Raw genomic sequence first — 17,239 nt, forward strand, 5'->3', positions numbered from 1 at the left:
AAAGATGATTTGTAGCATACTAATTAACGAGCATGCTCCACTAGATCCAGACTTGCCAACTTGGAGCTCCAATGCACTGTTGCATAAATAGAGGCTTGTTAAATATAACCATTTAAATAATAATAATAATAATTTAAAAAGCCAGAGCACAGAGAGGTCCCTGTGGAAATCTGATACTAAAAGACGCAGAAAAAGATGCATTGCCCAACTCCCTGCTGACAAGAAGGATACTGGTTCCCGGGGAAACTCTTGGGCAGACAATGAGGGACCATAGGATATGATAGTAATAACATTTCATAGCAATAACGTTTCAGCTTCTTAGGCTGTGGGGATTTGCTCTATTACCTTCTATACAAGAGCGAAATGAGACTGCAATTCTGTTTAGTCTCCACTGAGGCGGCCGGGGTGGGGGGGCTATCACTAATGTCAAATGTTGAGAATCTAATGCGCTTCACTGGTTTGTAAAGGGTACACATATTGCCTAGGTAGCCTGAAGCAGAGGTGCGCCTAGGTCATTTTGCAACCTAAAGCCTTTGGGAGGGGCCCCTGCTGCAAGTTAAGCATCATTTTTAACATGTAAATTCTTGAGGGCACAAACCACACCACCCAGAACAGACTAAATAAGATTTTGGGGGGCTCAGGGGGTGTGGAGGCCCTGGACTTTGGCCCCAAAGTCCAAGAGTAAGAGCACCTCTGGCCTGAAGAGATATATTTAGGAGGTGTTGCCCTCAGCAACTAAAGGATTGTCTTCTTTCACATGAACTTGCTCACCAGTTGCGACCTTTCTTCTATGAAGCCCCTTCTATGAGTACTCCCACCTTCAGATATTAGGTGGGCAGTGACCAAAGAACGTGTCTCTTCTCTTCTGGCATCCAGAACGTGAAGCTCCCTTCCTAGATGTGTTCACCAGGTGCCTTCCAAACAAAGAGGCTCTTCTCATGAGCAGACGAAACCCGGCTAAGGGAGCCTAGCGAGCGCTCCGCTAACCCTGTTCATTGCATTGTGTGTCTCCACACTGCAGCGATTCACAAGGAGACCCCCGACTGGGAGGCTACAACAAGCCTCCCAGTGTCGGGGGAGCTCCCCAGAATGCCCTGCACACTTGTGTGGGGCATTCTGGGACTTCCAGGGGCCAGGAGGCCACCGATCCCCACCACCCCAACCAGCCAGTAATCGTGTGAGCGGCCAATCCGGCCACCCAGGCCGCCGCACTCCATACTCATCTGCAGGGGGAGCGGGTTAAGCCCATTCTCCCCACAAACCCCCTCACAGTTCTCTACACTGCTCGTGTGGAGAGCCTTAGTGTCTGCCATGAACTCTTGGACTGCTGTGCCTTTGGTGATGACTGGCCTGTTCAAATGATGGTCTTTAACCTGCTTTTGCCTGGTTTCCCTTTTGCTTGCCTGTTCCGTTGTCTTCCTTATTCAGCATTGTTTTCATTTGCTACTATTCATTTTCCTTATTTTTGCAAGGCGTATTTGATTGCATTTTTTATTTCACTGTCAGCTGCTTTGAAACAGTTTTTCAAAAGGCAAGATACATATACTTCAAACAAATGTCATGTCATGTGGAATGAGTATTGTATGGGATTGTGGTTTATGGGGTTATGCAAGATATATTTTTATGAAATTGTGTTGCTGTGTATGTTATTGCTTGTAAGCCACCCTGAGTCCTATGGGAGTAGGGCGACATATAAACCCAACTAACTAACTCTAACTAACTAAATAAGCCCCAGTCTCAGCAAGTCTGTGTAGTAAAGCATGTGGCTACTAGAGTGGACGAGGGAGACTTCCTGGTTCAAAATTCACCTCAGTTTTGAGCAAGCCACTAGCTCTCAACTTAACCTACCGCACAGAAGGTTACTGTGAGGACAGAACAAGATATATTTAAGACAAGACTTACTATGCCTGGAATTCCCTCTTAGGACATTTATGTAGTGCTGCTTTTCATGTTGCCTTCATATAACTTCTCAAAATTCACATTTTCTGGGAAACCTTGAGCTCAGCTCATTATTCTTCATCCTCCACTGAAAGCAAGTATAATGGCAGACACTCACATGCTTCTTCTGTAGCACGTGCCTCTCCTCTCTTTGCCTCTACTATTGTCCAAATGAAGAGTGCAAGCTACCTGGGGCAGGAGCACCTTGTACTGTAGTTGATGATGCTATGCTTTCGAGAATTGCTTGCAAATATGGGTTTCAGCTCTAATGTTTTGTCTCCCTCTGGGGGTTACAGGACAGCACTGCAAGTCAGGAAAATAAGCCTAGAAGTAGTGTTTGTGGGGAGGGAGATTTCAAGCATCTTGTCAGGGGAGGGGGCAAAGTTCCTTAAAACAGGCATGCACAACATAAGGCCTGGAGGCCGGATTTGGCCCGCCGCAGGGACTAGTTTACTGGCCCCCAGGTATCCTGCAGCAACACAGGAGCTGGAAACTGCCTTATACCGCCACCCTGTGCATGTTTTCTCAGAAATATGTTCCATGGTGTACCCAGTGAGGCTTACTTCCATGTAAGCACGCCGAGGATTGCAGCCTGAAAGCAACAACCATTTAGGGAGAGGAGAGGACATGGCATTTGTTTGGGGCTGGCATGCACTCCAGGGGCCCCACTGATCGAGCAGGGACAGGACCTATTTTCTGGCCACTATCCTTGGTTAAAACTATGAGTCCATTGACAGGGGGAATAGATCCACAAGTAACTAATAATATTTTAATTTTAATGTAATAATGTGCTAAAAACTGACCTCGGCCCCTGCATCCTAAGCTGTGGATGGTTCCGGCCCACTAGGGCATTTGAGTTGTGCAGCCCTGCTTTAAAAAGTCAGGGGGTTATTAGTTTGTGACAGCAGCAATGTGGATTTCCCCCCTTTCTTTTTAACCCCCCTCCCCAGCAGTGGAGTTTCTCTCAGCAGCCATTTCTTAGCAAGCTACCATCCGCCTGCCCCCCCCCCCCATCAGAATGCCCCCAACATGGTGGTGTTTTAGAAGACTCTGGAAAGAAGCATCTTTGCCTGAAGCAGAGGCTGGAAAGGCCTCTCTTGTCCCTAGTGAGACCTCCCCATTGCCAGTTCTCCCTGAGAGGGAGAAAGGGTAAGAGTTGTGTTTTTTTCTTGTTGGGGAACTAGTAAGGAAGGCTGGCTACCGACAGGGGGAACCCATTTCAAGCAGGATCTAAATGAAGGGGTTTGGGGCTTTTCTCAAACTGGGGGAGCTTCTATTTTGAGGCTTCTAGTTGCAAATTTGCCCCCATCACCGGAGAAATGTGAAAGTTCTATTTTGTTAATTTATTTAAAATATTTATATCCCACCCCTCCAGTGCAATACTGTTCAGCAAAGCTTACAATAAATAAACAAAACAATTTTAAAAATGTTAACAACTTTATAGAAAGAAATGCTGTCAGTATTGAAGGAAAGTTGCTTCAATAAATATTCAATACACTAGTCATTAAGCCCGTCACATTAATGGGCGCTAGTAGAGAGTGTGCATGCTGCAAATGGATTCCAAGACCAGCCATCTCATTAATCCTGGCGGCTTCCTTATAAAGCACCTTCAGGCATCTCTCGGTGCAACAATGCACCCATGCACTTTAGCAAGTCTTTGCAAAGTTTTGGAGAGTCATGCCTGGCCAACTTCTGAGGGTGCGTCAAGGAGGCGGATTCCCCAGAGCGACCTTGGGAAGGCTGCACTGCAAAGACAGCTGCCTTCGCCGCGCATCGCATCCCTCCAGAGGCGGCTTCGAGAAAGCAGAGAGGGAGACCGAGAGAGACTCTTCTTGGGCTCTGCTCACCTTTTGCAGCGCTCCTTCCAAGGTGCAGCTCAGCTCCTCCCACTCCCGGGCGGAACCTTCTTGCCTGAGGCCGAGCTGCTTCACTTCTCCCAAGAGGTGCTGGACCCAGAAGCCTGCGAGCACCGCCGCTGCCACCAGAGCCAGGGAGAAGAGGAAGCTAAGCGCCCGGCGGCGGTGGGGGCTTCTCCTCGGCCAGCCCGCCCGCCTGGTGGCGGCCGCTTCTCCTCGGCCAGCCTGCCCGCCCAGCGGCGGCCGGTGCCACCCGCGGCTCCGGCCGGGCCCGCTGCCCAGGTTTCCCCACCGCCGCATTCAGCTGGGCCCGCCACCTTCTCCGGCTTACCCCAGGCCCGCTTCCCCTGGGCTCTGGCTTCCCCTGGGCTCTCCGCCTTCTCCGGCCTCCCCTGCCGCTGCCTCCCGGCCGGGCCCACCACCACCTCGCCCGGCTTCCCCCGCCGCCTCCGCCTTCTCCGGCCTCCCCCGTTGCCTCCTCCTGGCTGGGTCCTCCGCCTCCTTTGGCCGAGGCGGCGGCTCCGCTGCCAACTTGCCCAGCTTCCCCCACTGCCTGCGCCTTCTCCCGCTTCCCCTGCTGCCACCTCCTGGCGAGCTGCCGCCTCGCCCGGCTTCCCCCGCCGCCTCCACCTTCTCCGGCCTCCCCTGCCAACTCCTCCCGGCCGGGCCCACTGCCTCTCGGCTCCTGGCCTGTCGCCATCGCTGCCATGCCAGGCCTTCCAGCGGCCATGGCCGCCGCCACCGGTATTCTCCGTCCCCAACCAATCAGGCTCCAAGCCCAGCCGCGCATGCCCAGAACAGCCGAAAAAGACACGGACGCAGACACCAAGCATCTTATTATATAGGATATTCAATAAATGAGGCATTTAGCTCAATGTAGCCATATGCAATTTGGAGTGTAGTGCACCACGTTACACCATGGATACACACATTCCCACAAGACAGCTTAAGGAGATGTGTATTAGAGTGTATATCTGGCATAGTACTGCAAATTATTGAAAATAACTGATGCTGTCCCACACTAATCACCTAGGGCTAAGAAGTTCTGTAAGGCACATCTGATATATGTGGAAACTCACAAATGCAAGGCAGGCTAGACACAAGGGCCGAGTTCAGATGAAATAGGAAACTGGAGGTTTCACCTCAGTTTTCCTTACCTGAATGTCCAGATTCAGGGAAATGGAATTTGCAGGGGAAAGCAACCTATGGTTTCCCTTGCCTATCTCCACTCTGAACCTTTGGTCAGATTGGAGTTTTGCCCCTGCAAACTCAAGTTCTGTTGTGTCAGCACTACGCTTGAAGTTTGGATCCAACAGGACCGGAGCTGAGGGAAGAAGCTCCTCCCTTACTCTGGCCCAATTGGCTGTGTGGGCTGTCCTTCTGTCAAGAAGAAAGCCCACACAGCCTGCTCAGTCTCGCTGACTGCAGAAAGACTCCTCTCCCCAACCAAATGCAGACAGGAGAGCGGCGGGGAGGGGCACGGAACCGCAGGTCCATTGTACCCACGGTTCCGTGCTAGTCTGAGCTCAGCCGAGGGGGAAAAATCTTTCCAATGCATCTTTACTGTAAAAACAGAAGCCTGTTGTACCCACCAGCCTATGGTAATGCAGCGTGCAGATTTCAACGAAATAAAGAGCTGAAATAAATGAAATAAAGAAAACAAGAGCCCATTTGGCAACAAGAGCCCATTTCCCTAAAAAGAGGAAAGCCACCCCGTCTGGTCTTGCTGCTTTTGTGCCTTTTCACTTCAATCTTTACCCTCTTTCTGTTGATCTAACATACCTCAACCTTGTGCCAAAGTCTGTAAAGTGCTGTGTCACACACAGCCGTACACAAAAAGGCATTGACTGCCAAATGTACTGTTTAAACCCTTTTGAAACTTCAGGCCCAATGTGTCTGTGCTTCACGCTGGGAAGCATGACAGGCTCTGGACCCAAGGATAATGGCACAGTGTTATTGGGAAAATGCTGGCCGTGGGAGAGAGCCTTGAGCGAGCGACACTAACTGCCTCTCTCAGCATGATTTACTCTCTCTGTTTCTATGTGTCCATATGTTCCCTCCGGGTCTGCCATCCATCTTGCCTGAGAACAGCCTTGCCCATCTGGTACTGCAAAACTCTCACATGCCCCCGCACACCATGTCAACAGGCTTTCTTTTCTCTCCTTGCTGAGAACAGGGCTGAGAGTTGGCTTGGCGGCTGAGTTACAGCCTGCTGTCTGAATAGGAAGCACAGACTGTGCTGCTCTAGTACTAATCCTCTTCCCATCAGCAGAATATCTCTTGGGTTGGCACCATTCATTCAAGGCTGCGGAAGCTCAGCTCCAAAACTCTCTTTCAGATCTTGTCCAGAAAGTGCAAAATTATATAGTCCAGAAGAGGCAACATTCCTTACAGGGGCGTAGCAAGGTTGTAGTGGGCCCAGAGACAAGATTTTAAAATGCCCCCCCTCACTGAAGCTCAGCTCATGAAGTAAAGAAATCTTAAATGTTCTGGTAGCTCCAGGTCTTAACACTCACACCAATTTGGGGGATGAATACAACCGAAGGAAGCCCGGGCGGGTGTGCGGCTGGGGGATTCAGTCATGTGACTTGCCTCTGGGGGGCCCCCAAGGCAGCTGACCCCCAGACAAGTGTCTCCCCTTGCCCTATCATAGTTACGCCCCTGATTCCTTATAAAAGAGGTGGGCCGTCAAACAGCCTGATGACGGAACGGTATTGTTCTGAAGGTGGCAGTCATATCTCCTGACTAGAACTGGGGAATATCATTCAGAAAAAATATGGATTCTGTACTTGATTTCTTCTATAGCTTTCACAATCTTCTTTTTGTATACATAGTTGCTCAGTTTGTTAACACGGCTGCCACCTTTTTACCACCCCTGCCCCTTATATATTTAACAAATGCACACACTTCTATCCCACCCTTACAAATAAAAAATATTACAAGGTGGTTCACAATTTAATGGAAAACAAAACAAACTCACAGTGATACACCAATAAAACATAACAGAAGCCACCTAGTAAAAATAAAATCAGCCTTTAAAACCCTTTTGGAATAAAAAGGTGTTTTAGGCTGCAAACCTAAACCTGCTTACCAGAAAGTAAGTCCCACTGAACTTAGTGGGACTTATTTCTGAGTAGTCATGCATAAAGAACAGATGATGGTACATATTGGACATAGAAGTTTGTTAATTTCCATAGAGCCCAGCACTCCTGTCCGAACATCCGTTTTGGGACCTTTTAGATTTCATACTTTAATTTTATTATGTTTCCATACAGGCAAACCTCATTACTTGTGGGTGTTCTGTTCCTCTTCTACTACCAAGAGTAATGAAACCGCAAGTAATGAGGCATTATGCCTATGGGAAGGGGAGGGGGTTAGGTTCAAGAATGGAACAAAATGGCAAAAAAAACCCCCAAACCTACATGAAAACAGGCAAAAATAACTGAAACTCTTTACTATACCATGCTCCCATGTGTTCAGGAATGCCCCCCAAATCCATAAAATGTCCCCCATCACAAAAAATAATGGGAAAGTGTTTTGTTTTGTTTTTAAAAAGAAATGAGACACAAATTGGCTCCTCCTCACAAAATGGCAGCCAGAAGTTATCTCCACAGTCACTTCTGGCCCTCTAGGAACTGCGGATACAGGGGTTTTAACCCTTTAGTATTCGAGGATAATGAAAATGGGTGTCAATTAAACACCCACGAATATGCGTAACCACAAATAGCAGTTCCATAAATAACAAGGTTCTACTGTATATATTTGTGACTGTTTTTAAATTTACCTAGTAGAATATACATTGTTAATTGTTTATATATGTTTTGTTTGGGATTGACTACATGTTCTATAGGATTTATATAGTCTCTGAGTTATTTTTATGATCATATGCTATTTACTGTCTATATGGCAAAGGTTTAGACTGAGGATCCATATTGTTCAATCTATTATTACATTTATATTTCTAATTAAGATTACTGTGAATAAATGAAGGAATAGAATATATATAATTTTTGGGAGGTTTCTCTTTCTTGTTTACTACCTTAAAAAGTTGAAACATTCATTTATTTCCCATAAATAACTTTGGAATGCTTCCTAATGAAATTAGAGCCTCCTCATCTGGATGTTTTTAAGAAGGACCTGAAAACATACCTGTTTAGTCAGGCGTTTAGTTTATAGTTTTAAAGTTCTTAAGTTTTAGAGTTTGTATCTATATTTTAAACTGTTTTAATTGTATTAATGTTTTAATTATTGTTGTTTTTAGATTGTGAATCGCCCAGGGACTTGCGTATGGGGTGGTATGCCTGAAGCCTGATTGATCACAGTATTTGGGAGTAGGAAGGGATTTATCCTGTTGGCTATAATGGTGGCTGTACAGCTTTTCCACTTTGCAGTGAACTAATTGAGAACTGAATTGAGTTTGAATGTAAGAAAACCCAAGTATGCATACTTAATCAGCCATGGAAGCTCACTGGGTAGTCTTGGGCAAGATTATCTCTCATCCTAATCTACCTCCAAAGGTTGTTAGTAGGATAAAATAAGCTAACTTGATGTTCCCCACAATGACCTCCTTAGAGGGAAATTTAACTCTTCTCTCTTGTTTTACAGATTACTAGCATATTGTGCTAAAAATATGTGACTTCTTCCTCCTTAGTGTGGATTTTTCCTGCTTTTCTCTGTGTTAATTTCCCCTTATGCTGGAATAGATCTGCATCTTGAAGGAGTACATGTTGGAGATGAACTTCCAGTGCATCGACCTTTTGCACCAACTGTTCTAATGACCACTAGGGGAATTGGGAGTTGAGACAGTGAGTCAGGTTCTCCGTATCTGTCCCTACTCTATGACCCCTGAACTGACTCTGCAGCACTTCCTGTGCTGAGTCACAATCCTTCCTTTCCTCCTAGAGAGCCAATGGAAACATCTCTCTCTCTCTCCTTACCTATCCACTATGTAGTCCTTTAGATTAGAGATAGGTCTTTCCTATCCAAGTGTATTTAATCAATAAATGTTTAGTGTTTAGTCATACAAGGATCTCCATGTGTTTTCTCTAAATAGCTGCAATATCCAAACCATCCTCTGCTACCTACTCTGTAACTGGAGTCTGTTTTACCTATTGTGGATAAAAATCAACAACCTCTAACAGTACAGCATACAGGGCCACTGACTACATTCGAAGGATTATTTTGTGGCTTCTCCTTTTGCCCATCAATAACAGAAGTCAGCTGGTGGCTACCCATAGAAGGGTCAAGCTCGATTATTTCCCAGGGCCATCGCAAGTGAGTCCTCTGCACCACTGGCTACAACACATCTGTTCTTGATATAGGAATGGGCCCAGAGCCAAGGCAGTCATGGATTTGGGAGCTGCAGTAAGGAAATGCTGCCACAGATCACCTGCTGCCTGCATTCATTTGGTACAGTTGTAGCATGAAATTTCTAATGATGATATTTCAAGTTATCGCTTGGGTTACTGGAATGTAAGAAGCATATCCTAATTCGGCTATCTCCAGATCATTCTCTTATTGCAAGTGCCTAGTTGCAGGAGTAGATTTCGATGCACAATCTGTTAATGTTAGAATACGCTCAGGGCACTAATGTCACAGTTTTCTCCTTGCATATGGAAACCACTCTTCACCCAACATGCTGAGAGGCATATGTTTGAGGGTGTCAGTAAAAATAACTGGGGTGCTGCTTTTGATTTTGTGCTATTATGGGAATGTTATCCTCAGTGACAAAATCAGACACATGCTTCCAGGCGTGACAATGGCAAAAGTCTTGTAAAATGTCATCAAAATCAAAACTCAAGAGCTGAAAATATCATATGGTTAAACAGACACAAGGATATAAGTGTGCATAAACCTCCCCAAGCATGATATATGGCCGAAGCCTCAATTCCGCCCGCCCCCCATGTTAATGGGCTTGCAGCCCGGATTGACACCCCCTACCCCCCAACCTCCAAGCCCTGGTAAAGGGTACATCCATGGTTTTGACACTGATAGGCAAGGCATAAGAGGCTGGCATGTTGGGCAGCTGCTGAGAGCCCAGGGCCAGAGGCGCTCTTGCCCCCGGACTTCCGGGCTGAAGTCCAGGGTCTCAACAGCTCCTATGGGCCCCCAAATCCTCTTTAGTCTGTCCCAGGTGGTGTGGTTGCCCAGCCAAGCATGATGGTGCTTAATTTGCAGGGAGGGGGGAGGCCTCCAAAGGCCTTTAGGTCCAGGCTCCAAAATTACATAGGGGCACCTCTGCCCAGGTTCCTCAGATTAAAGTCCCGCTGCTGATCCCTGTGGCCATGTCTGGGCCTGTAGCCTTTGGGGGGTGGTGGTGGTGGTGGTGGTAGTGAAGATGAAGCCGCTCTCTCCAGGCCCACCCAGGTAGGAGGAACCCATAGAGGGAGGTTTGGAAAGGGCCATCTGGCACCTGCCCTAATTAACATTAGAAAACTGCTTCTCATGATAGAGCCCAAGCTGAGATCGAGAACCCCAGTTTTGGGGGACACTCACCCTGCTTTTGTTGTCCATAGTAATAGCAATATGCATTCTTCTTTCCCTGCGGAAAGCAACCAGCTGATCCCCCTCTTCTTTGCTGATATCTGGGGCCTCGCCTGGGCTCGCAAGACATTCCGATCCCTGTTTTTCACTGACAACCCGCTTTCCCTGGAAAAAGCCAAATAATATATTCTAAGCATGAATATATTCCTGCCCATCATAATTCACATGAAAAGGTGTATTGCGTAAGAGTGTCTATTTGGTCCTAGATATGTGACAAAATATCATAGCAAATAGCAAGTTCTATTTGGGAGGTTCTCAGTTGCAACCAATTTAAATCCTAGATAAAAATCCAGTTACTAACTTCATATGGTAAACATATAAGGTAAATAGTTCTGTTTTGGCACCTCTCAGTGCTATTATATTCAGAGTTCCTTGGAAATAATTCCCACTGGGTTCATACCCTCTTAGTAAGTGTGTTTAGGATTACACTTTGATTTTGTTGTACTAATCAGCACATGTCATCATGTAATTTTCTTTGCTCCAGGCCTCTGTTAGGGCTGTGTAAAGATCAGCTAATTCCCATCAGAGCAAAGGAGTGATGAATTTTCTTTGCTTTCAAGCCAAGTCGTTTCTCATTATACTGTAGGAGGAGTTTTTCTGGATGAAACCAACAGGAGCAAACAAAATGCAGCAGAGATCTTTATTTATTATTTATTTATTTTATTCAGTTTTTATATACTGCCCTTCCTAAAGTGGCTCAGGGTGGTTTACATTAAAATTAAAAATACATGATAAAATAATTTGAAATCAAAACATTTAAATGAGATTAAAATTAAAAATTAAACTAGATATCATTAAAAGCAGGGTGAATCAATTTGACTTCAATCTGGTCAATTCAAGTGAGTCAGCCTCGAAACCAATCTGCCCAGTCACCCATGGCCGAATTCGAGCTCGATGGAGCAAAATGTGCAGTCACTATTCTGCTCAATTTCTGAAGTGTTTAGACTCTTTGCTGTGTTATGATTTTTCCTCATAATGAATCCTTATGAGGATTCATTACACACATAATTAATCCCTATGAGGATTCATTACATACCAAAGAGTCTAAACACTTCAGAAATTTCTAAAAAAAGAGTACCCCACTTTTTAGCACAAAACATGCCCTACCCCCAACCCACTTTTGACCACCTTGGCACAAGATGCCAAGGGAGTGATGGGGCTGCTTCAAATCCCCATTATTCCCTATGGCAGAAATATACAAAATCACTTTTAAAAAACCCCGAAAAAACTAAAAACTGAGTGCCCCACTGCCTTGAAATTTGGGTGGTAGGTGGCACCCATGCGGCCCGACCCACCGCTCCACTTTGGTGCTCCCTGGGCCTTTAAAAATGGGTTGAATCAATTCAAATCTGAATCTAATCCAACCCCAATCATATCTTATTAGTTTCGAGTTTGCAGATTTGAGTTCAAATCGAATCTGGCTGACCTCAAATCGAATCACAAAAATCTATTTGTGTACATCCCTAATTAAAAATCAAGGTAGAAAGATGTGTCTTTAAGGCCCTCCTGAAGACCTCCAAGGAAGATAAGCCTCTTATATCCACAACCACTTTTCATAATCCAGGGGCGACAGCTGAGAAGGTGGACCCCTCCTGATGATCTCAATGAGCAGTGGGGATCTTGCAGAGAAAGTAACCCAGACCGAAACCATTCAGGACTTTAAAGGCACTTTGTACTTTGCCTTGAAACATACTGGCAGCCAGTGCAACTGTTTAAGAACAGGCATAATGTGGTCTCCCTGGCATACCCCAGAGACCAATCTGGATGCCGCATTTTGAACTGAAGTTTCCGAATTACATACAAAGGCAGCCCTACAAAGATCGCATAACAGTACACCAGCAGAGAGAGGGATCCGACTCGCAATCACACTGTGCTTAAGGGTGCTCCTTCTGAGCCCTCCCCACCCCCCTGCATTGTGACATGGACAAGTGCCAGCCCTTCTACTGAGCTTGGAGATGGGGCTCGGAGACTGTCCATGCAGCAGCAGTTGTGCCACTCTTCTGAAGTGTTTGGAGCACTTCCAAAAGCACAGCAGAACTGCAGGGCGCCCATTTGTCCCCATTCTGCTGCTCCAAACTGAGAAGAAGGGTTGGGGTTTATTTTGCTCTCCAGAGGGGGTGGAACACCTGGTATGCCAAATGCATTTGCTGGCTTCTAAATAACCGTAGGTACATGGGAGGTTGCCTTCTACTGAGCTGAACCATTGGTCCATCTAGTTCAGTAGTATTGTCTTCACAGATAGGCAGCAACTCTCCAAGGTTTCAGACATGGGTCTTTCCCAGTCTGTTTGGAGATGCTGGGGATTGAACCTGGGACCTTCAGCATGTAAAGCATGTGTTTTTCCACCAAGCCCTATCCCCTACAGCTGCTATTGTAGGACACATTTATATTCATCACATCTGCATGACCTGATCTCCTGTTCCAGCTCTATAATATTTTTTGAGATCTGTTGCTCAGAACTGTACACAGAATTCCAAGTGTGGCTGCACTATTGATGTACATAATGGCATTATAATATGAGCAGTTTTATTTTCAATCCCTTTCCTAATAATTACTAACAGATAATTTGTCTTTCGCAGCTGTTGCATGCTGAATTAACATTTTCATTGAGCTATGCACCATGACGCCAAGATCCCTTTCCTGGTTAGTCACCAACAGCTTAGACCCCTTACATGTATATGTGAAGGGTGTGTGTGCGCAAATGTGCATCTTTTACTTATCTTAAACAAAATTGACATTTTGTTCCCCCCTCATCCAGTTTAGAGAGACTCTTTTGGAGCTCTTCACAACTGATTTTGGATTTCACCACCCTAAATCATTTGGTGTCATCTACACATTTGGTCATCTTGCTGTTTACCCCCATTTCTAGATTGTTTTTCAACAACTTCTATGCACTTAGTTCCTTCTGTGCCCACAGCACAATATTATTTTCTGGTGCAGCCACTATGCATGACCTCTTTGTTCAATGGACTAGGAAGTAAGTCTGCACAGGACTGCAACCTTAGATAAACAAGTTCCTTGCTAGCTAAGCAAGAAGGAATCTTTTCCTTTGTAGTTCTCTTGAATTTAAAAAGGGGAGAGCACCGATCCCTATTTAGCACAGCATAGTTTCCCTCCCAGTGGCTGTTGCTCATGTCTCCCTTAAGTTTCTTTAAGAGTGTGAGTACCTTTGGGACAGGGAACCATTTTCTTATTCCTTTTGCTACATAAACTGTGAAAAGCAGTATATAGATGATGATGGTGGTGGTGGTGGTGGCGATGATGATGATGATCTAATCCTATAAAAACGCCCTGTTCATCAGTATGCTAATCATAATGGTCCACCACACAGGTGCTAATTAAAATGAATGCATGACCACTGAAACACTCTTTTTGCATTAAAAACATACCATGTATAAGACTAATAACAGGATTTAGTCTGGATTAGGTCTGCCGCAACAGAGATTATAATCAAACTTGAGAACTCCAATTGCTTCTGACATCTTGAATGTATATTAATATTCTTTAATGGGTAGATTTAAAAAAGAAGAAGAAGCAGAAATGGAGTTTTATTTCAACCTTTCACATTGCTTTGGTTTCTAAGCATTAACCACCCTTGGGTTGTCTCCTGCTTTTGATGTGCTGATTCTGACATTAAATAGCTGAATCCAAGCAGGTTGCTCACATTGAGGGTCTCCCACTGCTTTTTTAAAATATTAGTTGAATAGGTTCATATCATTCATTGCCCATATGTCAACATAACCTAATGCTATGTGGTGTTTTGACTGCCACTTGTGAACAGAGCAGATGTCTTCACTGAGCTATCTTCGAATATGTCAAGAGACCTTTCTGAAGTGGTGGCTGAAATGAATTTGCAATCAGATCTGGCAATAACAGACTGAAAAGTTACTGAGTGGAAGCTGTTTCTTTGTTCCTGGGACTTTTACACACAGCAGGCTTTATTACATGTTTACTGGGAAGCTTTACTGCAAACTCGAAGTTGTCCCCCCAAAATGACACAAATAGTGGATTTTTTAAATCCCGGATATAAATCGGGCTACATTCTAACGCACGGTGAAAAACCCAAATTGGGTATGAACTGCTTCCTGATAACTCGCAGGGACTTTGGGGGAAATCTGGCAGATATGTGAATGCACCCCCTCCATTCTGGAGGAGATGCAAGTTAAAGGGCTTTTAAAACTCCGTGTGAAAAACCTCCTGCTGGAGTTTAATGTTCATGATCAAGATCCCCAGTTGGCTAAATTTTACATGCTATACAGGAGAAACATTCTCACAAAGATTACCCTCCAAATGCATGTTTACCCTGCAATAACAGCATTGATTTCAATAGAATTAATTAAATGAGAGTGGTCTTGAGTTCATGATGCGTGCATGGCAGATAAACCTGCTTGCCCATGAAGCTCACTGGGTGGCCTTGTGGTGGATAGTGCTGGGCTGGGACACGGGGAACCAGGTCTGGAACCTGCTCACACATGAAGGCTCTACACACGATCCATGTGTAGAGCCAAAACAGAGTCTGCGAGGAGGGCGGGTTGACCCGCTCTCCCCACAGATGATCAGGCAGCACTCCTTATCATGGAGCTGGTTGGGGTGGCAGGGTTTGGGGGCCACCCGACCCCCAGAAGTTCCATAAGGCACTGCAGGCCTCCCCTCACTGAAGCACTGAAGCTCAGCTCATGAAGTAAAGAAATCTTAAATGAGGCTGAATAGTGGTAACAAAAAGCATATATATATATATATATATATATATATATATATATATATATATATTTGTGTGACTTGCCTCTGGGGGCCCCCCAAGGCAGAAGTCCCCCAGACAACTGTCTCCCCTCGCCCTATTACAGTTACGCCCCTGTGTAGCCTCCCAGTTGGGAAGCTACTCTTAAGTCACTGCAGCGCAGAGCCGCACCATGGCGACACACAATCTTTTAATCCAGTTTTTGGGTGCTCTCATGCCCGAAACCTGGGTTAAGTGGCAGGCTTTATGAAGTGGAAGACTGATGAAGTAAAGAAATCTTAAATGGTGGTAACAAAAAGCATAGTGATGGATAGATAGATAGATCCTAAATTATTTTTTTTAAGGTTTTGTAAATTGTGGAGGATGCAAGTCATTTCATGGTACTAGAGAAAGACATGCTGTTCTGGTAGCTCCAGGTCTTAACACTCACATCAATTTGGGGGATGAATACAACTGAAGGAAGCCCAGGCGGGTATGTGGCTGGGGGAGTCAGTCATGTGACTTGCCTCTGGGGGGCCCTCCAAGGCAGTGGGCCCCCAGACAACTGTCTCCCCTTGCCCTATTATAGTTACGCCCCGATGCAGTACTCCAAATGTGCCCGCACCATAGATTTATATAAGGACTTTATAATATTAGCCGTTTTATTTTCAATCCCCTTCCTAATGATTCCAAGCATGGAATTTGCCTTTTTCACAGTTGCCACACACTGAGTCGACTGTACACTTGAGCTGTCCACCATGACCCCAAGATCTCTCTCCTGGTTAGTCACCTACAGCTCAGATTCCATCAGAGTATTTATGAATTTGGGGGTTTTTGCCAGCAGTATACATCACTTTACACTTGCTTACCTTGAACGGCACTTGCCATTTTGTTACCCACTCCTCCAGTTTGGAGAGATCCTTTTGGAGCTCCTCACAATCTGTTTTGGATTTCACTACCCTGAATAGTTTAATGCCATCTGCAAATCTGGCCACTTTGCTGGTTACCCCAACTTCTAGATCATTTATGAACAAGTGAAAGAGCAATGGTCCCAGGATAGATCCTTGGGGAACCCCCCTTCTTACTTGCCTCCATTGTGAAAACTGTCCATTTATTCCTACCCTCTGTTTCCTGTCCTTCAACCAGGGACACACCAAGATGATTTGGGCACCTGGACCACCTGCATCCACCAGCTGCGAGGGCCCCTGAAACCTACTGGGGGGGGCGCTCCACCAAACCTTCAGATGTTTTACTTTTTCCCCCCTTACCGCAGCTGAAGGGTGCCTGTAGAGGGGAAGCGGAGCAGTCCTTTTCCCTTCTTCCCCCTCCCCACAGCAGCAGAGAGACCGGAGGGACGCTGGCTGCATCTGTTTGGGCCAGTGTCTTTAACAAAGTGTGAGGCACACTGCACAGTTGAGATTGTAGCAAGCCCCGGGCCACGGTAAGGAAAGAAAAATGTTATTTTAAAAAAAAGAGGTTAGGTGGGGGCAGAGTGGCTGCCAAGGCCCCCCGGCTATTTGAAGCCCCCACCCTGGACCCTGGAGGACCAGACCAGGTTCCCAAGGTCCAGGGGTTAATGCACCTCTGCTTTCAACCAGTTACCAATCCATACATGAACCTGTCCTCTTATTCATAACTGCTAAGTTTACTCAAGAGCCTTTGGTGGGGAACTTTGTCAATAGCTTTTTGGAAGTCCAAGTATCAACCAGATTACCTTTATCCACATCCTTGTTGAACTTGCTGAAGGAGAACCTTCAGCAACATCTGTTCTTCTATATGTAACAATTATGTCCTTAAGTGTGCTTTCCATCAGTTTACCCGGCACAGAAGTTAAGCTAACCGGCTTAATTCAGTGGATCCCCCTAGATCCATTTTTGACAATCAGAGTTACATTAGCTACTTTCCAGTCTTCTTGTACAGAGCCTCTGATACAGAACCTGATTGTAGGAACAAGTTGCATATTTTTTTCTAAGAGATCAGCAATTTCACATTTGAGTTCCTTCTAAACTCTTGAGTGGATGCCATCTAGTCCTAGCAATTTGTTAATTTTTAGTTTTTCAAGATAGTTTAGAACATCCTCTTTTGTCACCTCAAATTGGCCCAGTTCTTCAGCCTCCAAGCCTGAGACACTCTGTTCCAGAGTGGGTATATGGTCAGTATCCTCTGCCGTGAAGACATATGCAGA

General features: G+C 45.5%; 1 protein-coding gene across 4 annotated transcripts in view; it reads right to left on the reverse strand.

Moving 5' to 3' along the window:
* Positions 1-17,239, reverse strand: part of CCDC9B (coiled-coil domain containing 9B) — an 86,531-nt gene that overhangs the window by 50,664 nt on the left and 18,628 nt on the right. For all 4 annotated transcript variants that reach the window (XM_053273441.1, XM_053273430.1, XM_053273450.1 and 1 more), the window contains one exon: positions 10,290-10,442. In XM_053273441.1, coding sequence (XP_053129416.1) covers positions 10,290-10,442 — 153 coding nt within the window. The remainder of the gene's footprint in view (positions 1-10,289; positions 10,443-17,239) is intronic.

This window comes from Hemicordylus capensis, chromosome 1 (assembly GCF_027244095.1).
Source record: "Hemicordylus capensis ecotype Gifberg chromosome 1, rHemCap1.1.pri, whole genome shotgun sequence".
Classification (NCBI taxonomy): domain Eukaryota; kingdom Metazoa; phylum Chordata; class Lepidosauria; order Squamata; family Cordylidae; genus Hemicordylus; species Hemicordylus capensis.